A 27,209-nucleotide genomic window follows, 5' to 3' on the forward strand; every position below is an offset into this window, starting at 1 on the left:
TGAAATGTTTTTATAGAACATCCTTTTATTTTGCAAAAAATTTATTACTCACCGTTGTACAAAATATACCTAAAAATATGATGTTAAGATAATTTTGACACAGCTAGGTAGATTGCAGATTACCTAGTTGCAGGGAAGAAATCTTCACAATTTTTAAGGCAATTCAAGACAGTAACAACAAGTGAATTATACATTTTGAAATATTCCCTTTATAAGATTTACACAAATGTTACCTCAAATGTTACCTGGTATCTGTAAACTTTAATGCTTTATACAAAGTTTCCATTCACATATTTAGAAGATATAATGCAAATGATATTTTGCAGTTCTTTTTTTAAAGCATCTCACTTCTAGTCTTGGTTTTACAGAAATAGCTAGTTCAACTCAGAATTTTAGTTTTTAAAAGAGATGAAGGAATAGATGTGATTCCAGATTTCTAGTTTGTTTAAAAATGGGGAAAAAAAATCTGTTTTCTGAAATGTAAAAAAAAAAAAAACCAAAAAAAAAAAACCAAACAAAACAAAACCAAATAAAACATATTTAAGGTAAATTAAACTAGAAAAGTATTGTTTTGATTTAAGTAATGTATTATTTTAACTCTAGGATGGTAGTTGACAACCATCTGCTTAAAGCAGCCAACACTGATTCAATTTAAGCTCATTAAGACAAATTTGGTCTATTCTTTCAGAAAAGTACTACTACTGTATCTCATGAGGAAAGAAGCCATACTCGCAGGGGTTCTCTACACCACCCTCCAAGTAATTTTCAAAAGAGTGCAGTCATTATTTATCCTAGGTCCTTCTGAACCACAGGATTTTTTATATAATTTAAAATACAAACAAACAGAAACACCACCAAACATTAAGAGAGGGAGAGGGAGATATTACTATTACCTTAAAAAGTGTATAGCTAATAACTAACATAAAATGCAAGACAAAGCAGCAAGAAAATCACTAGGGAACAGATCTTCACCTGACATAAAGTCAGTATAGCTCGACTGGCATCAGCAGAGAAATTCTGACTTGTACCAGTCAGAGATCTGACTGTCCATGTACACAAAATTTTATGTTAATGATAAAGATAGGCAGTGTTCAGAAGAGAAGTGTTAGCACACATTTTTTAAAAGAAGAAAGTTTGTAACGCCTTGCTTCTCATCTAGTATTTTGCTGCTGATGACTGTCATTCATTACCACTTTCAAATGATACAGTAAAATATATTTAACATTGGTCTATAAAGTTCTTAAACACACCTAGTTCTTACCAGAAATATTCTGAAGCCCATTTACAGTCTAAAACAAAGTTTTAAAAGTATTATTTTATAACGTTGCTAAGTTTCTATACTGTTATGGGTTTTCACTGACCTTAATTTTTATGGAATTAACTGCCACCACTGGAAGTCAGCAGTAACTGAAATTTAGAGCAGCATTTCTCTTGGTTGTTAGCAACTATTCCTATTACAGATCATTAGCTACAGTAAATTTTTTTAAATATCTCTAAGGTGTATGTTTACAAAGCAAATCCTAAAAGCAGACTTATAGCTACAGAAATAAGTAATTGCACAATTTTCTCATAGGCACCAAGATGTTCTTTTAAGGCACAAGAGAATTCCCAGAGTGTAGAAGACAGATTACTTAACCAGGAGTGCAAATATTAAAAAAGCATTTAAAACCTGGGAAGCAGAGGTGGAATACCACCTGCTGCTTATGGCAGCATTCAAGTTCCACTACTGTCATCTGCCAAAGGTATTTCAGACTTTTGTGTGCTTGCATATATATATATATATAAAGTGTATATGTATGCTTAATTTACAGTAACAAATGGGATTCAGATGGTTTCTGCCAGAGATGTGTGTAAACGCTGACCTCTACAACTACCCCAAATTACACTCAAAACAGACGGTTTCTCCCACTGTTAATTCTGCATCTCAATAAATTGTATCTCAAAAACACATTATTAACACTGTTCTCAATCCATTTGAGCCTATTTTCTCTCAAGCTCTACTTCCAAAAAGAAACAGTTAATGAAGTCCATAGCAGGGCAAATAGAAAAGGTAGTGGTAGCTACACTGGACAAAACTCTTGGCAACGGTCATAATTTCTGCAATGATACTATGTCAAAACTCACAAGAAACTGAGGTACAAACTTGTGTGAAGAAAACATGAGATTTGTATTGCATTCATTTGAATTATGATAGTTTCCTCTATTGTATGATTTTTTTTTTGATCTCTTATTTCCTTAAAAGAAAAATACATCCTTGCATACAATGCTGATACCCCATGTGGTGATGCCATAAATCCCTTAGGATAGCAAGTTTGATGGGTGGTAACCCATTAGGAGAAAAATATATTTTTGAATATTATTTTACATATATACAATATATATATATATTTAACTTTCAATCAAAATGTAAAGTTCTCTAATATATTCATGAGTATTTTTATGTCCAAAATGAAAAAATATTTTGTATCTCAGCTCATATAAGTTAACAAGGTATTTGATATCCACCAACAATAATCTTCATTTCTACAAAAATTAAAAGAAAACAAAGAAACAGTGAGTTATAAAGCTTTCCTTCTCCAAAGCCAAATACAATACAATTTTGAAGCTGGATAATTAATTAAAAGAACACCAAGTTTTGCATTGTGAGCAATCAAAAAGAACGCAAAACGTAATCTAAGTAGAAACTAGCATTACTATATTAAAGAAAAAATACTTTGAATCCCTTTGTTCTGATAGAATGTGTCCAGTGTAAGAAACTGTAAATTTAAAGCAAGAGTTATTTACACTCTTACCAGTCTATCTTAATTTCGACAAACCTCTACCCCTCTCAATTCCAAAGTACCTAATATCACAAAAGTCTGACAGCCACTTATTTACAGGTTTTTTTTCAGCACCCTGAAAGGCACATTTATCTTTTGATGCATGTTTCTGCTAATGTCCTAAACTTGGGTTCCAACTGATCTAAGAAGTCAAGTGCCTCTTCTTCATGCTGGTCACTGCAGCAGCCTACAGAGCCAGCCAAGGATCCTTTTCCTTCATAGTTATATGAAAGGAGATAATCTTCAGAATGCTTCTGTTCTTCATCCTGTCTGCAAAGGTGCACCTTCTGCATAGGAAAAGAACAGATCTTATCATTTTCTTAAATTGTTATCCTAAACATATTGCAAAAAAAAAAATTTCTTTTTGATTTACCTTTCATTCAATTATTTTTAATCACAGTGTGTCCTCTAATGGATTCCTACATACAAAAAATGCACATGATTGGTCTATATCATTACGACTACAAAATATAAGTATTTAATAAAGAAATAATTTCTACTAATTACATATGTAACTATAAAAGAGGAAGAACCTGTTTAAATAACCTGTCAAGCAACTAAAATTCACTGAAAATTAAAAGACTGATTTATACATAACTAGTTAGACAAGTAGTGAGAGTTTTTTGATCTCCAAGAAGTGGACTACATTTTTAATGCTGTACATTCATTCCTGCTCCATTGCTAAGTTAAGTATGAGGTTTAAATTAGCATGAAGTAAGAAGTTAGACTAAAAGCAAACAGACATCCCCAGAAAAACTTACAAAAGCCTCAGTAATTATTCAAAATGAAAAACAGCACACTGCCTATAGCTTAAGCCAAGAGAAGAAAGTAATTTACACTTATGCCTGAAATATGTCAAGGATTACTCCTTGAAAGTGCAATATTCCAAAGGGGATGCAGAGGAGCAATTTGGAGGGAAAATCAAATGAAACCAAAACCAGAAAGCCACCTTTCTAGCCCATTTACATGTCTTCCTTGAAAAGCCTGTATATATTTGACCATAACCTACACTTCAAAGAAAAGCAGTTTCAGAATACTTACTTCGCCTAAACGAGGATGTGTGAAATTATGCCACTCTGAGTAGGAGTATCTACAAGTATCCATCATAGTCTGTCCTCCTCCTTCTTTAACTGATCCCAGAGTCTGATGTCCACCTCCCTTGACTGATTCCAAGGTATGCCCTCTTCCTTTCACCATTTCAAATGTTTGCTGCTCTCCTGTTTTTACTCCATACCCTCCTTGATCACAAGTATTTTGTAGAGGAATTATATTGTGATCCTAAACAAACAAAACAAAACAAAACAAAAAAGCAGTACTGAGGACATCTTTTTTCCTCCTCATTTCTTTTGTCTTTTTAATTCAAAAAGAAGAAACAGCAATCAGACACTGTCACAACTGAAATTTGAGAAGTCTCTTTTTTGGTACTGTGATATTTTGAACAAAAGGCTATCCTTAATGTCTAAAGATCCGTAAATAATCTTGAGAAAGGATATTATGACAAGAGAGAAGAGAGAATATCTATGATATGATATATGATATATGATATGATATGATATGATATGATATGATATGATATGATATGATATGATGGAAGTTTTATCCCAGTGAAATATGTACAATCCATATTCAAGTTTATAATGCCATTACATTATTCTTCATAGGCAACAAGAAATTTGACTCATGCCACCATAATGATTTGTTGGTTTTCAACATGAAATATTATTTTTAAACTCATCTCTTCTTCTTGGGGAAGACAATGTCAGGGGGTGGAGGATGACAGAAAAGAGGTAGTGTAAAGAGCTAAGTTATTCTGCATGAATGCAGTCCCGGACTAAACTATGTTCATGGTAGACTGAAAGAATTTAGCTATCTGCTAAATATAAAAATCCTTCTCCAAGGAAAAAGAATGTTTTGCCATAAACACATTTTCAACATAGGCAAAATAATTAATTTCAATGTAATGTCAATGTTAAAAATGACTGCAATGTTATTAAAATGTTCACCTGAAGTTGCCAACCAAATTCTTAAAATCTGGAAGAATTACAAGTAGCCAGCCTAACAACTACAAGGTATGTTTAAATGTATATAGAACTACCACCTCTGATTAAAGTAAGAATTTTCAAATTCTTATTAAATAGCAGAGTACATCTAATGATCCCTTCATTGTTAGCCTATATCCTTTATCAAATCACTTACTTGCAGGTGGTCCTGTTCTCAAACTGCAATGCTATGGACATCCCAATTGCAAGTTTCTATGTTGAAACAGACAACTTACCATCACTTCTTCTCCTGGAGCTTCTGTGTTTGAAATGATTAAATTGTGATTGGCACAATCATCAGTCACCTGCCTGTGCATTACCCCAGCACCACAGCAGCCACAAATTGTGATCAGGATTACTATGGAAAAGGAAATAATACTATAAATATTACCTCACAATGGTACCTACTTATACTGGATAATGAATTTTAAGGGTCTAAGCATCAAGAATGGTTTAAAAAGACATTAATTTCCAGAAATGACCATAGTTAAAGCTTTATATATTCACTTTTTTTTCCCAAACAGTATAGGGAGTAATCACTGTGTTGTTGAATTATTTCATTCTTCTAAAACACATCTGGTTTTTCCAAAAGAAATGCAAACATGCTTTATGAAAGCACTGTGACTTACTCAATTTCACAGTAATGAAAAATTTACTCCAAACCCATGTGAAAAATCATGTCTTATGCCTACAATTAGGTTCTACAGGAGATATTTTTCATGTCTGAATACGCAAATATCAAATTATATCATAAGGCACTAATAGGCAAGCTAAATGTCCCAATACCAGAAACTTCTGCTTCACAGGAAAGGTCAGCAGAACCCTGGAGGACTTCCAGGATTATGCTATAGAACAATCTTATTTAATCCCTTGTATTAATTTTATTCCTCTTAATACTTTTTGTTGTCAGAAACTCACCCAGAAATTACTTTGAATAACAGAATCATGATTAACTAATACCTTTCCTAAACAAATGAATAAACTTCTCATTCAGAGAACCATTGTGTTTTCTGCGTTTTTTCAAATTGTTAGCTTAAAAATAAAGAAGGCCACAAGGAAGAGTTCTGCCTAACTGCCCACTGAGAAATTTGATCTCTGAACACAGAAACTTCTGTGAAAATGGGCCAAGAGCCACTTTCAAGCTAATTTAGCTTCTCTAGCATCAGCTGTCAGAGAGATCTGCATCTATGATTCAAGCAGGTTGCCTCCTGATGCCGACAGATGTGAAGAAAACACACGTGATGTCCATGACTGAGCAGAGGATGCACAGGGTAAAACCTAACCACAGTAAAATAAAGGACCTATTTGTAAGTGATGCAGAAAAAAGGCAGTGAAAAACAGGTAGGTGACGTTTCACACGGTTTCTCTGTGTTCCCACATCTGAAAATTCCACCTTCAGGATATATCCCAAATTTTAGTACCTGCCTCATTGAGATAAAACATTGATCTAGCAAACCTTCAAAGCATGTCCAGGTCCCAGTGTTCAAGCTACTTAAGTAAGAACAGCTAGCTGAGATTCAACAGGAACAAGACAGTTTTACTATGACCAGAAAAAATTGCTAAGAAAGAAGCAAAAAAACCCCAAAAACCAAATTCTGAAATACTAGCTACTGCAGTATGTCCTCTGCAGTTTTTAAGGATGTTATTAGTCAGAATAATACAATCGATTGTGGTAAAAAAAAAAAAAAAAATCCTTTTGCTTTTTTATATCACCGTCATTTTCTCACTGGTTAACAGCAATAAGACACTTCTCAGAATCTGTTACGTTTTGGGCAGCTGCAGTAGCACAACATATACTCAAGGTTTTGGTCTGTTATGAACTATTCACCCTGTCCTTTAATGTTTCTGCACCTCAGATGGGGCAACCCTGGATGTGTGTGTAGACTGGGGAAAGAGATGCTGGAGAACAGAGCTGCAGAAAGGGACCTGGGGGTCCTGGTCCATGGCAATTTGAACGTGAACCAGCAGTGCCCTGGAACTCAGGAGGGCCAACCCTGTCCTGGGGTGCATCAGGCACAGCAGCACCAGCCAGGCAAGGGAGGGGATTGTCCTGCTCTGCTCTAGGCTGGAGTGGCCTCACCTCATCTGTGTGCAGTTTTGGATGCCACAATATAAGGAAGATTTTAAGCTATTAAAGAGCATCCAAAGGAGGCCACAAAGATGGTGAAAAGCTTTGAGAGGAAGCTGTACGAGGAACTGCTGAGGTCATTTGGTCTGTTCAGCCTGGTGAAAAGGAAACTGAGGGGAGACCTCACTGCAGTTACAACTTCCTCAGAGGAAGCTCAGGGACAGACACTGATCTCTTCACTCTCGTCACCAGTGACAGGACTCAAGAAAATGGCATTAAGCTTAGTCTGGGGAGGTTTAAGTTGGATATCAGGAAAGGATTTTTCACCCAGAGGGTGGTTGGGCACTGGAACAGGCTGTGGAGGGAAGTGGTCAGAGCACCAAGCCTGAGAGAGTTCAGGAAGTGTTTGGACAATGTTCTCAGGCACATGGTGTGATTCTTGGTGGCCTGTGCGAGGCCAGGATTTGGACTCAATGATCCTGATGGGTCCGTTCAACTCAGTATATTCAATGGTTCCAGTATTACATGTTACATTACATTGTAAAATCCAGTGTCTCAGATACTCATTGTTTTAATCCACAACACAACAGAAATCACAAAATACTCTGAGAAACTGATTTCAGCATTCCTAGAAACAGAAATGTTTCTAGAAATCACAAACTTTTTTGAAGTCTTTTCATTCAAGTGCTAAATGCAGAGTTTTTTGCCCTCACTTGCATGAAAATACAGAACATCTCACACAAAATAAACAAATAAACAGAAATACACACACTATCTACAGCACAAGATGAGAGCAGGAAGCCTGTGATACTGATATAAATAGAGCAGGTACAATAAGGCAGTGAGGACAGCTATACATCAGCCAAAATAAAAAATGTTTGAATCGAGTTTGACTCCGATTCTCTCAGCTAATTTTATAATTAAGTGAACTGTATTTGTGTTTAAAAAAATGTACTTACGCAGCAATAATAATGATCCTAAGATCATTGCAAGGATGGCCCAGAGACCAAGGGTAACATTTCCACCAGAAAGCTGACGAGTTCTGCCATCGCATTCAGTTGGAGTAACACAATCACAGAGATTAACTCTTACTGTGTTCTCTCCTATCTTTCCTCCATTGTCAATCACACTTACAGGAATGTCATAAATTCCATATGGAGTATCGCTCTTTGGTGAAAGATACCAAGAATTATCTGTTAAAAAAAAAGAAAAAACCAGATCTAGGGTCAATGATGCTTGGAACTCAGTTGTCACAAATTCGACCATAATCACAATTTTCCCTGCTGCTACCAGTCACAGTAATTAGTTTCAAGTTAGATTAAATGTGTTGATACAAACTAGATCTTGAATTAATTTATACTTTCAGCACCTTGTAAATGTTAGAACTGACAAAGCATACCTTATACAACCGTCTGAAAACATAGGATTTGAAACTTTGAAATTGGTTTAGTTCTTTATAGGAAATGATACTACTTGGGCTTACTAGGAAAGATTATCAACTAAACTGACATTTATTAAAAAGGCTTTTGGTAGTGTGATTGGAATAATTAATTATAAACTTAATTTACTTAATTTATACCTCTTCTACTCTTTAGTTATATTGCTGTATTCATGGAGAATTATTATTTCCAGTGGAGGAAAAAATCCATTTAATCTGCTACCCTGTTTAGAGGCAATGATTAATGACCATATCCTTTGAGGGCTAAAAGAAATAATTTTTAAAAAATATACAAGACTATCACTGATGTACATAATGGTTGTTTTATGATGAGCTATATGAAACAACTTGCACCATCCAAAATGCAGCTTTCAATTTGCCTGATACAAAACTTGAAATTCTTAGATGTCTTTGCTTTCAGACTTTTCTGTCTTTTGCCTTAGTGAGTATTTGATGGAATGCTACAGAATCATATACTTTGCAACTAATTCATGTCACCATAGTAGCAAATGTATGTGCTGCTCTTGTTGCCATCATCTGGCAACCACAAGGAAACTACCATCAGCTATAACTTTTTATATCAACAAATTTCAAGAAACAGTGATTCCTTTGCTAATAAATTGTTTATCTACTGCTACCAAAATTATAAAACTAAAAAATATATATTAAAGGAGATAGCCAGGCTTTCTTTCACCCATCTCAGCTTTACAAAAAGTGTGCTGGGTAACAGCAGGAGTAACATAAAAACTTCCAGACCTTTTTTTTTTTTCCTCAGCCTATAATCAATTTTAGGTAAAGTTTCAGTTTCCCAGTCCTCCACCATAAAAACAGACTAATAAAAGTTCTATTTCTCTTTGGAATACTAGCCATTTCATTCTTAAATTCCTTATGAATTATGAATCTATAGTTCGTTTTCCAGATGTTGATGCAATGCATTACATCAGATTTTGTTCTTTCTCCTGATCTTCTTACGTCCTAATTTCAGACAGCAGCTGATTTCTGACCAAAGGATGCTTGCGACAGATTCTTCTTCTTTATGCTTTAAGAGACAGATCTTTCTCCTTGCCTTTGGGATGCCAACAGTGTCATATCTATGGGTCCCTTCCCACTGGAGGAGAACTAGAGACCATCAGTGAGCCCCACAGTATCTCCACTGACTACACCAATTCCAAACAGGGATTCCTCCAATCCATTCTTGCAGAACACCCAAATGAGACACAGCAAAGCCTCCTCCGGTAGCCTGCAGCTGAGTGAGGAGGAGGAAGTTTTAACATACCGTTGTGTGGAGTTAGCTTCCACATGGATGCCAGTCTGCGGTCGGTTATGCGGTACTCAAAGGGTGCGCTGTAAGGAGCCTCATCGCCATCCTGTGCCGTGAGGCAAATTGGTTTTCTGTCTCTGCACATGATATAGTCTGTTTGAGTGATTCGGGGGAAATTCTTGTTGCCAGGCACGATGCAAACCTGAATTGTTCCGGTGCCTGTTTTACCATCTATGAGATAAAAATAACCAGGTTTAGTACTTACTTCTAACATTGACACATTAATTTCTGGTCCAACCTTTCACAATTAAATATCATCAACTGTAATATTTGTATTTAGAAGGTAGAAAGCAACTGCTGACTTAGCCAGAGAGAGAGGGAAAGTTCTCACAGCTCTTTCTTGGCTGCTTCTCTTTGCTTGGCTGGTTGCAGATGCATCAGCAGCTCCCACATCTCCATATTCTGCATGTGCAGACTGTATTTTGCTGAGTGTGTGTGTCTGTGTGGGAACACATACTACTCTAACAGGTAGGAGAGGAAAGAGGAGGAAGAGCTTATAAACCAGGAGTAAAGGACACTGTGACAAGCAGAAAAAGCAGAAAGTGAAAACTTCCAGTCTTCTAACTTCTGGAAGGAGAAAATTAACTACACTTTCCCTACCTTCACCTCTCCTGGGAAGAAAAACACTAAGGGAAGAGGGCATTTCTTCCTGTCCTTTACCCTTTAGGTCACCATGCATTCATCAGTGGCATATACCATGTCACCAAAGTCAACATGCAAGAAATGAATGAACTCTTCCTTCCTATTACAGTTTTTCCAACACACAAACAGTCAATGCTTATCACATGCATACCAGTGAAATTACATCAAGTCTAATTTTTAATCCTTTTTCTAGAAATAGCTGATTGCAGATGCCTATATCATTTTTACTGCATAGACATTAGAAGTTCTAAACAATTTAAATTTTTATTGACTTTAAAATGCAAACTTTTATTGACTTTAAAATTCTAACAGTTAGAATTTTTTGCTGTAAGTTCAATGATTTCTTTTCAAAAAGTCCTCTCTACTTTCTCTGTTGTCTAGTTCACAATTTCCAGGAGCTATCACTTAAAAAAGAATAGTCAAGAAATAGAAGAAATATACTCCAGAGAAAAATCTCTCAATTTAAAATTACTAAAGGATTTTAAATGGGGCAGATAACTTCTCAAAACATTGAGATCATGCCTGACGTGCAAAGGCTCTCCCTGCTAAATAATATTCCCTAAGCATTTGACAGAGCTATCACAAAGACAAGACAGTGGACTAGGTAGGTCACTGGTCTGAACCACCACAGTTGTGCCCACACTACATTTGCACATAAATGTCTGTTACACACCACAGAGAATTCCAACAACATTTAGTACTCACTTCTGTCTATTGCAAGGACTGTGACATTGCATTGACCTCGTCTCATTTCTCCTAAGTCTCGGTCCAAGATCCTAACAGTTCTGACTTCACCTGATCTGTCATCTATGTTGATCCAATTACACTGGCCAGGTGGGATCCGGTATCTGTGAAGAATAATTTGCCTTGTTAAAGATCCCAAGCATAGCACACATATATGTATACACACACATATTTAGATACATGTATTCATATACACTGACAGATGTTCACGTGCACACATGTACCTACAGCCTCAACAACTATTTCCTTCTTCCTGTATCCCACCCCTGCTGTATTCAAAAAAAACCCTAGTAAATAAAGTTGTTTCATACCTTATGCCCTCACTATTTCCAGTTTCTGGATCTTCTGCTACATATCTCCCAATAGCCGTCCCAATATCTTCACATTCTTTAACGTCTAAGCGCAGCAGACAGGGTTTAAACACCGGTCCCTCATCCACATCCAGGACATGCACTGTAACAGAGCTGGTGCTCTGGGAAAGTTGTTGGGAATGGGGAGCCAGCAGGTAGGGTGCCTCATTGTTGACTCCAATCACCAGGATCCTTTGCTTGGCAGTTTCATAGTCCAGTCCCTGTAACAAAGGTGAGACGGTGTTTTCTCCCTTCAAACTGATACAAAACCTAACATTCTTTTCACAGCGCAATTATTACAGCTGAATCTGTACCACATTCATTTACAAAAGAAGACAGCTGTCCTCAAATAAGCCATCAAGACAGAGTAAAAGGATGTGAGGGTTTATGTAAAGTTTTAAGTTAGTCAAAGAAAAGTACCCAAGCAAGCAGTACCACTACAAAATTTTGGATAAATATTCTGAAAATTAGTTACTAAAAGAACAGAAAGCAATTAAATGTAGTGGGGGATTTTCTTCTTCCGATTTAGTTAGCCATTATTTTAGCTTACATATATTTCCTTTTCACAATGGCCAATCAGACTTCACTCAAGAAGCTACAAATTCACCTGAGAATTTATGGAGCTGACAGTAAGTAGCTACCATTTATTCTTCATACACCATAGTCATTTTATGCCTTTAATAGAGCTAATATTATCCTAAAGTCATAATATTCTCTAGTCTACTACAGGATTACAATAAATGTAAGAAATTTCAACTATGTTCATATACCAGGGACAGAGCTTTAGAAAAAGTTGTAATCATTACTAGGAACAAAAAACCTATAATAAATAATATTAATTTTAAAAATGGCTAGCATCTCTACCTCTACAATGTTCAAGTTTAATACTAATCTTCTCTACTTCTTAGAAGTTACCTCTTATGGCCATTATAAAAGATAATGAAAAGGAGGCAAAGGGATCTGCTGAAGGACAGATGCAATGGGCCTTTCACCTCACAACTTTTAAACACTTATAACAAATAAACTGACACAAATTCTTTTATGTTTATGGACTTCCTCACATGCCAGAAAGCAAACCTGAAGTCAGCATACTGCAAATAAAACCTGGAGAGCTTTATGCTGAACTAGGAAATCTACTTAACTCCCAGAGAGAACAAGACTGAAGAAGGTGCTCAATCTGTCCCTGCTTTGCCACTGTCTCATTTCTCTTAAAAACCATGAAGCATTCCTGTTACATCCCTACATCTAAACAACTCCAACTGTAGAACCAGACCAAAGCACCAAGCTCTTCTGAAATGGAAAAAAACAAATTCTTTGGATTCTGAACATACAAAAATGAGGAACAGTCTGGAAGGTGAGCTTTGTTTGTTATGTTTTAAAACCAAAACTTGAAAATCCATACATTTTCCCCTAGTCCTTCAATTTTTACTTACCTTAACAACACACAGTATTCCTTCATTTGTGTTTTTGTCTGTTGTAATTTCAAAGGCCTGATCATCATTTCCTCTTATAATTTCATATACTGCTCTTGAGCCAGGTGAACCAGGTTCATCAAGATCAACAACAGAGACTCTCAGTATTTCTACATTCACTCTGTTTTCTTCCACTCGTGTTTCATACTTGGAGTATCAAAAAGAAAAATTAACTTAAATCAGAGAATACTGTTCCATAAGGCAGGACTGAAGAACATCATATTTAAGTAAGACTACTTCAACCTAAGGACTCAATTTACCAGGCTGATATAATTATTTATTTTGGTTGTATGCATTTGTGTGTTTTCCCCATTCTTCCCTTATACCCTGAGTCAAACAATAAACCTTTCCTGACAGCACAACTGAAGTCTCAGCTTCTTCATACACTCAAACTATCAGTGACATAATCAATTCTGGAGTTCTCCTTCCAGGAAAGGTAAATTAGGACAGTTTCCCTCAGTTACATCAGATATAGATAGCAATTTGCATTCAACATGATCCAGCTGAGAATTAGAAAAGGCATTGGGGTAAATTAAAAAAAAATATATAAATAAATTAAAAAGAACTTGCAAAAAATCCAAAAAGGATTAAATACATCTATACTTTGATGGTAAAAGATAAGAATTTTTTTTGTATTTTTGTGTTATTCTGTACAAACTGAAGAAGAGCAGATAAGAGTGATTGTCAATTAATATTACTGATGATATTCTACAGTAGTGAACAGAAAGGGTAAATTACAGGTATTCCTTATGAATAATGAATTATTTTTTCACATATTCCATATTACAAAAATCTCCTGTGGTATTTGAGATGCACACACAGTCGTTGAGACATACTCTTTGCCTTGAATCATACTCATGGCTGGAATAAGCAAAGGAATTTATGTTGGCATTAACTGTCTCAGGGCATTAGACTTCGTATCTGAGGGACTGTCCATCAGGAAATTAGAAAGGGGATGAAAACATTTTTTTTAGTCTTTATACAGATATTTTACTTATGCAGACTTACTTGTAACTGTTTAAAGGATGGTGCATTGTCATTCGTATCCTCGATTTTGACGACAACTGTTCCTGTAGTGCACAAACCAAAAGGCTGACCTGCCATATCTCTCACTTCAACTAACAAAGTGTAACTGGGTACAAGCTAAAAAAGAAGAAGAAAAGCATAAAAAAGTTTGTCATACTCACTTTTCTAACTGCATAGTTACACACAGGAGTAGAACTAAATATTTCATTCTTGTTCCATAACTCTGCTCTAAATTCAGTGCTTTCCAACAAAATGAGACAATTGGCTTTGGGGCTTTTTGTCCTATAGCTCAAAAGGAAAAGGAGCAAAATAATTTTCAGTGGCCAGGCAGTAGTGAGTTCAGCCAGCATCTGTTAGTAACATGCATGCTATATCCTGTACCAAATAAAGCTTCTCACAATGTCAGCATTATTTTCCAGAACCTGAAGTTTTGGAAGATACAGATGACAGACTTCCATCTGCTATTTGTCTCTGTTTTGGAGCAACAGAGTATTCCCTCAGGTTGTCAACAGGTGAAGTGTTTTAATGCATGTCTCTTATTTCACTGAGGATGAAGAAAACTGCTGCAACCAGCCTCTGTCTGGGCAGTCCAGGTTAAGGCAATTTGAGAGGGTCTGGCACTGAAGGAGTCAGCATCCTGATCAGTTCCCCAATAGGAAACAGCGCACTTAAATCCCTAGCTTGAGCCAGAACAGCAGAAAGTTTTTTTTTAATCTGAACAACCAAGGAAAGGAGGACCAGAGGAAAAAAAAAAGTGAGGGCAGAGGGGAGAGGAGGGAACACATGACAGTACAGAGGGATTAGGCACAAAAAGAGAAAGTTCGTAAATCAAGACAATAACTCCAGTTCTGAATGCCTGTAAGTAGCACCGGCTTTCTCTAGTGCAGGAATGAAATTTCCTCTTCTACTTCATAAGTTTATCTTTAAAAGATAGGCAGTGGACTAGTTTTTCAATCCCTGCTTCCTTCAAGTAGTCACTGTGACAGCTTCCTTAGTAGTCACAGTGATCTGTAGTCACAATCACTTCAAGTTTCTCCTGCTAAAAAAGCCAAGCACTGTAACTATATGCTCAAATTTGTGCAACATGTTTTATGTGGACTTTCAGCCATGAACCAACACAAGTGTGCCATAATACAACTCCTTTTATCTTCAGAAAAATTGTGCCTGTTGCAATGTCTCCTAAAATGACTGTCCTATGCTAGAATTATTATTTTGAATTACATGCACATGTCATCTTCTTCCTATCGTAAACTATCTCACATGACATTCTATCAAAAAAAAAAAAGAAATCTTGTATCTTATTTGCTTGAAAGCTAGCTGATAAAAATAAATGGGTGGCACATTAATTTTAAGAAATGGTATATTACTGTTTAGGTTTCAGCTATTGGAAATATTTCTGGTTAATACAGGATGACTGCCTACTTCCAGAGAAACCGGTTCGTCTTCTCTATGAAGAAGCAAGAAGCACTGCAAATTGAGCTTAATTAGGAGGAAACAGAGGCTCATGGGACTCCTGAACACAGAAAGTGTTCAGTGTAAAAGTGAAAAATCCATAGGTTGAACAGCTGAGCAGTAGGAAGTTCTCTGCCAAGGTTAGCTAGAATATGGTAATCTTTGCGGAAACTCTCTGGACTAATTACATGTTTCTGAAAAGGTTCAGAAGAAGCCTTAGAGACATTAACAAAAAATGAAAAAGAATATATGTCTGTTGATTCCCATGCCAGGATTCCATAGAATCACAGAAAGGCTTGAGTTGGTAGGGATTCTAAAGATCATCTAGTTCCAAAATGCTCATGCCATGGGATTTCACCCCCATGAGCCTCCAGCCCCTAAATCAGTTTGCTCAGGGCACTGTACAACCTGGCCCAGAACACTTCCAGGAATGGAGCATCCACAACCTCTCTGGGCAACCTGCTCCAGTGCCTCACTACCTCTGAGTAAAGAATTTCTTCCCAACATCTAACCTAAATATCTCCTCTTTTAGTTTAATACAACTTCCCATTGTCCTATCACTATCTGCCCATTAAAAAAAAAAAAAGTCACTCTCCTTTTTTATAAGCCTCCTTTAAGAACTAAAAGGCTGTAACGAGTCTTCTCTTCCCTAGGCTGAACAACTCCAACTCTCTCAGCCTGTCTTCACAGAAGAGGTGCTCCAACTTTTGGATTTGAACTTCTTCACATCCCTCCTCTGGACCTGCTCTAACAGGACCAAGTCCTTTCTGCACTGAGGAGCCCAGAGCTGGATGTAACCCTGCAGGTGGGGTCTCACAAGGGCAGAGCAGAGCAGTGTTAAGCTATCTGTGTGCACTAAATGACAGATGAGAATGCGTCAGGAAAGATCACCTCTCTGTCCAGCTGTGGCAGTAATACAGAGATGACACCAGTGTCACCATGTAAAGAAAACGCTGGGGTAATCGGTGGGGTTTGTGACACAATGCGGTATTTCAACGTGGTATGCAGAGTATAAGGCTCATCTCTGTCCTCTGCAATCACTTTCCCAACAACAACACCTGTGAACACAATAGAGCAATTTTTAGTTCCAGAAAAATATGCAAATAGTAAAAAAATTATTCAAAAAGGTACATCTGTTTTAAACATGTGAAAAGAGCTACTTGAACATTTACTGCTGCTCTTTGCAAATTCAGTCTTTGCTGTAATATAATACTCCCCAGGAAATCCCACTGAAATGTCTTAAAAGGCAGGATCACACCTAGTCATACTGGTATGTAACAAAGCTAAGTAGTGGTGTGTTCAGTGATTTAAAACATTCCTTACCAGGTCTGGAATTTTCAGGGACACAAAATTCAAAAAGGTCTTGTGTAAAATATGGAGCATTATCATTGTCATCCTCTATCCTGATTGTATGCACAAGTGGTACTTCTGGTGAATAACCATCTGGAGTGGTTGCAAAGCAAATGATCTGTAAGAAAAATTCAGTGCTTAAGCAACATGCAGAACTTTTGGTTCACTGGAGGAGTCCATAAAACAAAATTAAATAGAGTGTGCAAAGCACATCCTTCTCAAGACCAGGCACTTCAGGCACATGTAAGGAGATGTTACTGCTACTATCTTAGAGTAAAAGCAAAACAAAACCTCTGAATGCTTTCCAATCTTTCCCCCTTCCATTCCTCACACACTCTAAGTACTTTAATCACTTTCTCCCTGACCCCTCCTCCAACTCTATCACTTTTTTTAAGTTTCCTGAACACTTATTTTTCAGATGTTCACAAGGCACCTCAGCTACCAAAATGTAGATGTGTACATTGTTATTTAGAACAAAACAAGAACGAGAGCAAAACTATTTGCCCCATTGTAACATAACCTAATAAAATGTAGCGATAGGTACTGAAAATTACGCTTTAGAAGCTATTTCTACTAATTGCCTTCTTACACTTCTCAGCCAGTAGAGAGAGCAGTGTACCTTGTTAACAGAACTGAACAGCTTCAGAGACTCAGAAAACCATAATCATATAGAGTTTACCATTATTTCTGTTTTCTGTAGATCTTTTTAACCTTCTCTAAAAAAATCTGCCTAGAAGTGATGCAAATCCAACAGCTCACTCTATTTACACTGCAATTAGAGATTAAGCAGTGAAAAGCAAAACTACTCTCAAGATCTAGATGGCCAGCTATTTATTTATTTGCTACAGATTTTATCTCTTCAACACCAAGGATATTACTCAGAATAGACAGGTGATTCCAGATCTTGTTTGCTACCATTTCCCCTGCAACTCAACTGTCAAATATATGCATGAGATTTAAAATAAAATATATATATATATTTAACTATATTTACACAACATAGGCCTGTACCTGAAAACTTGGATACTGTTCACGGTCTACCGCACGAGTAGCAAAGATATTTCCAGTTTCTCTTTCTATGTAAAACAAACCCTTTGGATCTTGATCAATTCCTGGTCCACTTGCAGAATAATAAATTGTGTAGTTCTGAGCTGTGTCTGATTGGACCTACAAGAAGACATTTTTAAGCCCAAGGAAAAAAAGCAACAGCACTACAATACCTTTCCCCCTTTCCATGACCATATTTAGCACAAGCAAAAACTCCTGAAACAAAAAAAACAAACTTGATTTACTCTTCACAGAACAGGAGAACAGCTTGACATATGACTACCTTTCTTTATAATGTGTGTACATGAGAAGGGGAATTAACTCAAACTCATAAATATTTAGAATTATAGAATTAAAGAGATGATAGTATAAGGAAAAAAATTTTAAATCCAATCTTTCCAGAATACTTCACACACGAAGCATATTCAGATACAGATGGCTTATTTCTGAACCTGTTCAAGAGACTTTACTTTTAGTGCATTCACTGAAAATGTGGTTTGCACCTAAAGAAGAAAAAGTGAAGGAAGGGAAGAAGGAATAAAGACCACACAGAGTATAGTTCAGAGATATGCCAGTTCAGAGATATGTCAATTCAGACAGCATCTGCACCTCATTACGAGCACCAAGGAGGCAACATTAGACTTATCTATTTATAAACACTCTTCTTCCAAAATACTTTCCTTATTGCCAGAAGTTAGGAGGGTAAGATTAGTAGAAGAATGATTGCTCTGCACAGACTCTGTTATTACACTTGTCTCTACACATCTGCTACCAGCCACTCTGTAATCTATTGAAGGCTAGATGGATCTATGATAACTTTAGTTCTTGCATTTCTCTTTCACGCCTACTTGTTTTCTCCCACTAACTACTTTTCTGAATAACAGAGGCTATACTCAGTCTTCAAGGCTGAAGCTACACACCTCAAGCTCCAGAAAGGATGTAGACAAGCAGGCAAAATTTACCTGAGTCTGTGTTTACAAAATCCTTTTCTAAGCAATGTTTAGTGGAGGGTTGTTTGCAGTTGCTTTTCTTTTAATTACACACACTGATTTCCAGCCCAAAGAGCCCTCTTTGATAGTATGGCTCTTCTTTTTTTTTTAATTTTTGCACAATTCCATTTCACTCCAACAACTAAGATCACAAGTTATTTCAGGTACAAGATAATGAGATATACAATGAACAGGACAGAACAAGATAGAGGAATAATAGCAGGAATGTCATTGGCAGGGAATACAAGACGGCTCATTTCTTTATCATAAAAGTCACATAAAAAACTAGCATGGGTCATAAAATTAAGGTTTCTATAAAATGTACCTGCTGTATTTGCAGTGGGAAAGGTCCCAGTGAGTTCTCTATCATGACAGATGGAATAGGCCCCCACCTTCTTTTGGTTCTCTTGAGAACTGTATCCCTAGCATGCCTGGTATTCGGTGTCTGGGGTGAGAAGATAGAAAGACAGATGAGAATACATCCATATATTCTTAACTGCATATATTTTTGCTTAACTGCCATCCTGCATTTCCATCTTTTTCCCCCCATTCCAGTCTTCCTACTGACAATTTGTTTTTCCAAGGTCTTAATTTCTGATTATATCTGTGATAATATTCCAAGCTTTTTCATTTCTTGTAATACTTTGCATGAATAAGATCTGCTTTAATTCCTCAAACATGGCTTTTAAGATTCTTGACATTCAACATTCAAGTGATTATGCTACTTGCTAGCATCTCCCATTTGAGAAAAGAAATCTGCTGACTCAAGCAACACAGCAATCAACAATTGCTAAATAAAAATACACACTACACCAGTATTTTGCCTGATTATTTGAATCCTAAAATTCAATTACAGATACTTAGTATAAAGCTGTACTCTGTGAAAAAGTATTTCAAATAAGTATGGTATCTTGAAATTATAACCTAACCTTTTTTTCTTCTTCCACCAAGTCAACATGTATTTTCTTTTGAACTTGTTCTTGAATATCCTTAAGTAATATGGTAAAAGTCTTTTTCTCAGCAGACAAAGAAAGAGCAGATGTTGTATACACAGAACCATCCTCTAGAACCTTGAAATTCCCATCACTGGAACTGATAAACTCTGCAGACTGAAGGCATTCTTTCAAATCAACTGTAAAAAAATATTCAAACAATAACTCAAACAGCAAAAAACAATATCCCTCATAAAACAAAAAAACCTCTAGCCCCCAGCAAAAATTGTATTTACTGACAGAGTCTTCAAAAGCTTGTCATTCAGTATTTAAGCAACACCAACGCTGATTTTAAAACTCACTTATGCACTCAGATTTGATGAAGTTTTCATTAATTTCCACTCTTGTGTTCATTAGTGCTTCCTAAATAACATGGGTGCTATATGGATATCGCTCAACAAAACACTATTACACCGGTAAAATTATTGAAGCATCACAGATGAAATTATGTACATTTAAATACAAAAAACATTGCAGACATGCCCATTATTGGAGCAGTAGCTATTACATTTACCTCGTGCTCCATGCCCCACAATATCGGTGAAGACGATTAATCAATGCAAATGCCCAATGGAGATGTTACATCTTGCAAGTTTTGCCCTCAGGAGGAAAGCACTGACTGGTACTATGTGATTTAATACTCTTGGGAGGACAAAGGCCTTTAAATTATGAGGCAGACAGATGGGAGAGATAAAGACTAACTCTAGAACAAACAATTAGCAATTTTTTAATATGCATGTGATAGAATCCCATGCAGGTAATTTCAGCATACTTCCCAGGTATTTTTGATTGTACTTGCTGTCACTTGTGGCTAAAATAGATTTTTTTGCACTTCAATAAACTCGGATCACCGGCAAGTAGTTTAGTATTACAGCTGGAAAAAAACCAAATCAGCCCTAAGAAAGAATGATTTGGCACCCTGAAAAGGATGAAAATCAGAGACTCAAACTCCAAACAAATGATCATTGCAGAGCACAAGAGTTGTGTCATGGTCTCAAAACCAAAACTTTTCAATACTCTTTCAATGATATCATGGTGGGTGGGACACTGGTGTATGAAAGCTGATTGCAAAATTCATGAAGATTGAGAATTTCATCCTGTACCTGTAAATGACATTTTTAATAAACTAAATTTAATTCTGCTTTCAAAACTGCAAAAACAGATGGGAAGCATAATTTTAAATACTATGTGATTTCTTCTTCCTCTCAAGTCTGTCCTTTAAATGCAAAAATTAAGATTTCCTAGACTTATTATGGTACTGCAGCAGTGACTCCTATCCTTTTTCATCCATACAGTGTAAACAGAGTATTGAAAAGATTATCACTGCCTCACTTAAATGTGCCTTATACTGCTGCCTATTACAGCACTGCATTTCCAAAAATACCAGACTGGAGATATTGTTTCTGATGTTTATATGAGTCAACCCTATAGTTTTGTGGGGTTATAGTTTTAGTTTGTTATAGTTTTGTGGGGTTTTTTTTTCTTTAAAACCTCTGGTGTAAAGAAAAAAAAAAAACTCATAAAGAACCATTATAATAAGCAGGAAAATCCTGGCTAATTTCACTGTCAAGGTATGGTCCTTTTATCAATGCAAAATATTTCTCCATAAATGCTTAAGTAATGTCTTTTGAGCTATAATGGTTTTGTTAAAAGTTTTGGGGGAAAAAAATTTAGAGTTCTGTGTTATGCAAGTTCTTTCAAAGCACTGCAATAACATGAAGTTTTATTTTTATATAAATTAAGTTTATTTACATAGAGAAACGTTAAAGTCTATGAAAACTCAAACAGCTGTAGCAGCTTTCTTTGTTTTAAAATTTAAAAGTAAGATCAAGGAATTTTCACTATAAAGCTAGATTTTCTGAGTAATTGTGATGAACTAACAAATCACTTAATTTGTTCTTTCTACAGAAATATGAATTAGGACTGCAGACTTGGAGCACACTTCTCTGTTGTCACAGGACTCACAAAGGGCACCTCTGAATTCTCAAATTCAGTCTCAGGCAGCACAGAATCCTTCAGCACCTCCTATGCCACACCTTTCAAAGCTGCCTTTGAAAGACTGGTCTGAAAAAAAAATAGGAGTGGGATGTTTTCTAGTCTTCTCTATTCCTCCCAGTCACCTGCAAGCTGCCCTGAACTGAGGCAGACTGTCCAGTCAGACAGGAGCACTCTCCCAAGAGAATGTGCATGCAAGACACCTCTGCAACACGTCCCCTCGTGTGCTCTGAATGCCCCAGCACTGCTGAGCAGCCTCTTGGTGCCTGGTTAAGCAGGTTTTGTCTTCTTTTTTATCATTTCCTTCGTCCAAATGACTTATTTCTCTTCTTCATATGACCATGGGTTATGGGTGCAGTTTGGAATATCAAGCATTTATTTAGATAGTAAGCCTTTGACTCTAAATTTTGGAAATATTAAATTCTGCCATTTCAGTTTTAAATTAAACTCTGTAATCTGACAATAGCTCTTATGCAAAAGTCGAAGGGATGCATGGAGCTGGTGTTCAAATCCGTAACAAACACAGGGCGTATCCTTCATAAAAAGCTGATCCAGCTGTTTAGCTGGCTCTCCAGTCATCCATTCATTCCATTAAAAATAAAGTCTCCTCCACTGTTAACAGCATCTCCAGCAAAGGTGCAATGCTGTGTTGTTAAGCCGGGTATTTCATAGTTTCTCTCACCTCTGCCAACTAACGTGTCAGCCTCTAGTTCAGAAGGAACATGAAAAATTACTTTCTTGCAAGCTTCACAGCACAAACTCAGCACCTAGAAAACAAATTAAGAAATCAGGAAAAATCCCACATAATTACATGGTATTTTGAACTAGACACTGATGCTGACTTTGGTTGGTTTGTTTGTTTGTTATGACAAACAAGTGAAACAGCACTGAAAGAACTCCTCCCTGAAAATTCAGGTAGTGTGCAGCACAGTACAGAAAGTTTCAAACTGGAAACAAGATCTGACTACTGCTCCTGTATTTGTCCATGGGTCGTGTTTGGCTTTTTTTAATAAAATCACTGCATCACTGGCATTAACAGCAAGGGTTCTCTTTGTCTAGGGGATTTTGCCTACACTCCTACTTCAGCAGAGATACGATAAAACACATTTTTGCTGTGCGCTCCCTCTAACAGCATTCCTGGCCAGTTTAGATCCCAGGTCTCTAAGTATTAAAGTTCAATGCATCAACACTCAGTTTGGTAGAATTGTGGCGATGCTGAAAATTAAAGGGACAAGTGCCTCATTAAAACCACATGACGACACTTGCACTTATACATCACTTTGCATCTTAAAAGTGCATTCTCAACAAACTAATTAAACGTAGCTTCACCAATTAGAAATGACATAAATAAAATGTCATGTATCACAGCAGTCCACTCCCATATAACCAGTTACAAAATAGGGTCCTCCTAAAAATTCAAATGAGTAGTAGATAACTAGACCTTTTTCAAAAAAGAATCACATAGAGGCATAAAGATTTCCTCCAGCACACAGAGCAAGTGAATCCTCATCTCAGATTATATGTGTGTGTTTTTGCCTAGTTTCTATCTCTATGTTTAAAATTGTAATCCAAAAATCACACAGACAATTAAACAAAGACATAGAAAAATGTAAACAAATCTATCCACCCTTTTATGTGCATTTACTCTTTCAGGATGAAAGTCTAGCAAAAAAGGAAAAGCATTTTTATTTTGTACATACCTTTAGGATTAAAGGTATAAAGAAGTAAATAGCTAATGGAAATCCTGAAAATTACTTATGATGCTTATGAAGGAAATATTTAAATAAAAATACTTTAAACTCTGAAAGACATTAGGACCCTTTAGAAAATAAAATACTGTGTCTGCACCATAAAAGCTCTTCATATAGTTCCTTATATATATACGCAGATATAAAAATTGCATATATACAAATAATTTAAACATCCCTGCTTATGTATTAGTAGGCTTTCCTTATTAACACACTTAATAAAACACTCTCTCCTGAAAGACATTTCATTAATTTTTAAGCTACTGGAATCACAACATCTTTTTACACCATTCTGAAATATTTTAAGAGTCAATGTGACATCTAATTTTTAAATAGTAATGCCAAGCCCAGTCTGATGTCAGCACAAAAAACTATTGAGGAGTTAAACAAAAGTAAGTGGTAGTTATTCATGGACATTAAGACATAGGGAAACATCAGGTAAAAAAAAAAAAAAGTTGTGATGTCCTTTCACTTTACATAAAGAAGACACCTCAGGATTTTTTCCTTTGAGTGTTGTTTGGCTTTTTTCTGCTTGACAGAAGAATTTTTTCCTTTTTTTAAATTAGATATATGAATAAAAGTGCTTGCATTTCTTTCACTTTAATATCCTGGCAAAGGCAGGCACACAGTGTCTGAAATAGTAACATTATCATTAAAATGTGCATATGTAATTAATATTAAAATAATTAATTCAGTGCTTCAACACTACCAAGTATTTTACTTTCACAGGCTCAACCAACCATCTGCCCTCTTTTTTTGAATGCAATGTTAAAAGGGAAGAAAGGGGCTAGGAAACAAAGGAAAAATCACTTTTACTCATCTACTATAAATTTTTAAAAATAAAAACGTGAGAGAGAACTACCCTGCTCTGCCCGCCAAAGGCCTTTCTGGAGCCGATAATTAAGTACAAACACAATTAACTGAATGTAAAGGAAATCGCTGAAAAGTTTTTCATGCACAACTAACTTTCAGAGGAGCTCAACACGCTCCACACTGTGGCACAATCCTTCCCACGGAAAAAAAAGGAGAACCAGGTGGGGAGAGGCAGAGTGGGAGATTTAAATAAAATGAACTGCGGTATTTCTTTTTCCTATGAATATCCAGCAGCAGCATCAGCAACCCGAGCGTGCGCCCGTCGCGTAACCTCACGGGAGGCTCCAAAAGCCACCCGACCACCTGTCCCAACGCGAGCTGCGCATCCCGCTGGATTCCTGCCCGCGCCGAAGCCCCCCGAGGTGCGCCCCGCGGCCGCGCAGCCTCCGCGCTGCTCTGCGCCCCTCGCAAGGGCCCCGCCGAGGAGAAACCCGACTTGGAGTCAAGAGCCAGGCAGAGATCACCCGCTCGGATGTCTCCCCAGTGCGCTGCGCACCCGCGGTGAAGCAGGAACAGCGCGGGGGACAGGCGCGGCCAGGTGCGTGAGCGGCCGGCGCGCTCCCCCCGGCGCCCACCCACTCAATCCCACTCATCCCGGTGATCCCGCTCGCTCCCTCCCTCACTCACCAGGAGGCCGAGGACCAGGCGGGGGGCTGCGGGGGCCATGGTGCGCGGGGCTGGGCGGGAAGGGGGGAGCCGCCGCCGTCGGTGCTGCCACGGCGGGCGAGGGAGCGAGCAAGAGGTGGCGGCGGAGGTGGCGGCGCGACTCGGCGGGAGCCCGGCTCTGCTGTCCCCTCCCGTCTGCCACGGGAGCCGGCCGGTGGGGAGGGTGGGACCGCGCGCGGCAGCGGCGACTTTAATTACTGCCTTTTTTTTTTTTTCCGCCTTTTGGGTAATGCCCGTCCCGGGCACGGCGCTGGAACACCCCGCCCGCTCGCCGCCCACCTCCGCGGCGAGGCGCTGCCCGTCCCCTCCCCTCGTACCCCGCCCCGCCGCGGCGCCGGCTGCGCGCAGAGCCCTGCGGAGCCGCGCCCGGGAGCGGCACGCCGGGGCGGGGGCAGAGCTGTCCCGGGCGCGGCACCTTCGCCTCCCCTCCCTTCTCCCTACCCTTCCTTGCCTTCCCTTTCCCTGCGGGCCGCGCTCCGCAGGGCGCAGGTTCCGCACGGGCGGGTCCCGTCCCGTCCCGTCCCTTTGAGGCGGTGCCGGCCGGCGGTCGCCATGGCCGGCCAAAGTGCCCTGCCCTCAGAGCCAAAGTTCAGGATTTTCGGCCGGGTTTCTTCTTTTCGGGACGATTGTGGTGATCTGTGTGTGGCCGCGCGTGCTCGCCTGTGGCTTCTGGGTTTCGAAGTGGCTTCAGGTGAATAAAAGCCGAAGTAACAGTACCAAACCAGGAGGCGCGGGTTGCACACGCAGGAGGTGGGCTTCCCATGGGAACAGCCTGCGCTAAAAACATCTTTCAGCCTGAAGCAAGGAATGGTGTTTCTGTTGCCGGCTACATTTTATTCCACGTTTTGCTTCAGAAACAATTATTACTGAGTTGTAGCCAGTCCCAAAGCACGCCACAAAGGAGACCAAGTAGATTGCACTATTTGTTTACATTCGTGTACATTGAAATTCACAGTTCAGGAGCAAAAATTTTGAAAAATATACCTTCTTCTTACAATTTTAAGCTAATAAGCAGGGATCAGTTGCATCTGACAGCATAAGATGTTCACTGCTGGAGGTCACCAGTAGTGACTGTAGGTGGTAAGAAGGTAGGAGGGGTAAAACCATCGGGCAGTGGTAGTGGGATGTGCACGTTTGTATGGGCATGAGAATGGTGGGATGCCTAAAAGCATGGCCATGTCCCCCTTCTAGTCACATGGGCATCCACAGAGGTGTGTGGACAACTGGTTACATACCAGTGCACTGTGGGCATGGGGCACTCTGTAGGGTAACCTGTGATAACCTATGATAATTCACAATTATGTGCTGCAGTACTCCATGGCACGTTGGTGTTGTAGGATGGCTCTGCTGATGGTTGCACCCTAAACATAACAACAGTGCACCAAATTCCATCATACAGACTCAGTGGGAGCAGACAAAAAAGGCTGTAACACTTACTTCTTTTTTTTTTTTTTTTTTTTTTTAACTGGTAAAGCATGATTTGTCTTAAGAAGCAACCTCACAGTGGCTGTCCCACTTCAAGAGTTCAGATAAACACAAACTAAGCGCCTGCAGCCCCCTGAAGCTTCACCAGACCCTCCACTTTGCCTTAGTGAGTTTTCCAGCCTGGTGGGAAGCACAGCGCCCAATTTCTAACTATTTGAATTCATTATGCTCCATTCAAGCACATGTGGACATAGAAAGGGAATGAATTGTCTAGACCTGCAATAATTTCCATCCAAACCTAATAACTAAGAATATTTACCCTGTGGTCAAAACTTCATTTTTGAGCTTTTGAATTCTTTGCTTAGTGTCAGTGTGGAGCAAACCCACATCTGTCAGAATAGGTGCCTAGATTGGGTTGACCCAGACTGTCTATTCCAAAGCCCTAATTAACAATCTTAAAATTCTGGCCTGGCTTCGTACCACTCATGTTTTCCTCCTCCTACATGCTGTTCAGTATTTGCAGTAACACACTGGACCACTACACTGAACGTGATGCTGCTGCTGTGGTTGAGAAAGCAGGAGTTAAGGGAAGACAGGGCAAATGCTGGAAGGAGAAATATAGACAGGAGCAGTAATGAGATGGGATTGTGGTACTCTCAACCCAAGGCTGCCTTGTTTTTACTTTTTCTGGCTTACAGCCACAGCTGCAGAAAGCACACTGGGCTAGAGAGGCCATTGACTTTGACACAGCTT

The 27,209-nt window shown here is 38.2% G+C and overlaps 1 protein-coding gene across 2 annotated transcripts; it reads right to left on the reverse strand.

The window, feature by feature from the left end:
* DSC1 (desmocollin 1) lies at positions 1 to 25,276 on the reverse strand. Of its 2 annotated transcripts, XM_064384899.1 has the most exons (17): positions 24,993 to 25,276; positions 22,427 to 22,511; positions 19,687 to 19,889; positions 19,083 to 19,202; positions 17,733 to 17,888; positions 16,695 to 16,839; positions 16,263 to 16,429; positions 13,902 to 14,036; positions 12,855 to 13,040; positions 11,383 to 11,642; positions 11,033 to 11,175; positions 9,641 to 9,856; positions 7,886 to 8,119; positions 5,095 to 5,216; positions 3,861 to 4,097; positions 3,193 to 3,238; positions 2,973 to 3,106 (listed from the first exon to the last, which is right to left on the reverse strand). In XM_064384899.1, the coding sequence occupies exons 1-16, from the start codon at positions 25,029 to 25,031 to the stop codon at positions 3,200 to 3,202; spliced, it is 2,487 nt and encodes an 828-aa protein (XP_064240969.1). In that variant the 5' UTR covers positions 25,032 to 25,276; the 3' UTR covers positions 2,973 to 3,106; positions 3,193 to 3,199. The 2 variants fall into 2 exon arrangements, with proteins under 2 accessions (XP_064240964.1, XP_064240969.1); XM_064384894.1 differs by lacking the exon at positions 3,193 to 3,238 and having other exon boundaries at positions 1 to 3,106; positions 24,993 to 25,275.
* Positions 25,277 to 27,209: the final 1,933 nt, after the last annotated feature.

This window comes from Passer domesticus, chromosome 1, assembly GCF_036417665.1.
Source record: "Passer domesticus isolate bPasDom1 chromosome 1, bPasDom1.hap1, whole genome shotgun sequence".
Lineage (NCBI taxonomy): Eukaryota > Metazoa > Chordata > Aves > Passeriformes > Passeridae > Passer > Passer domesticus.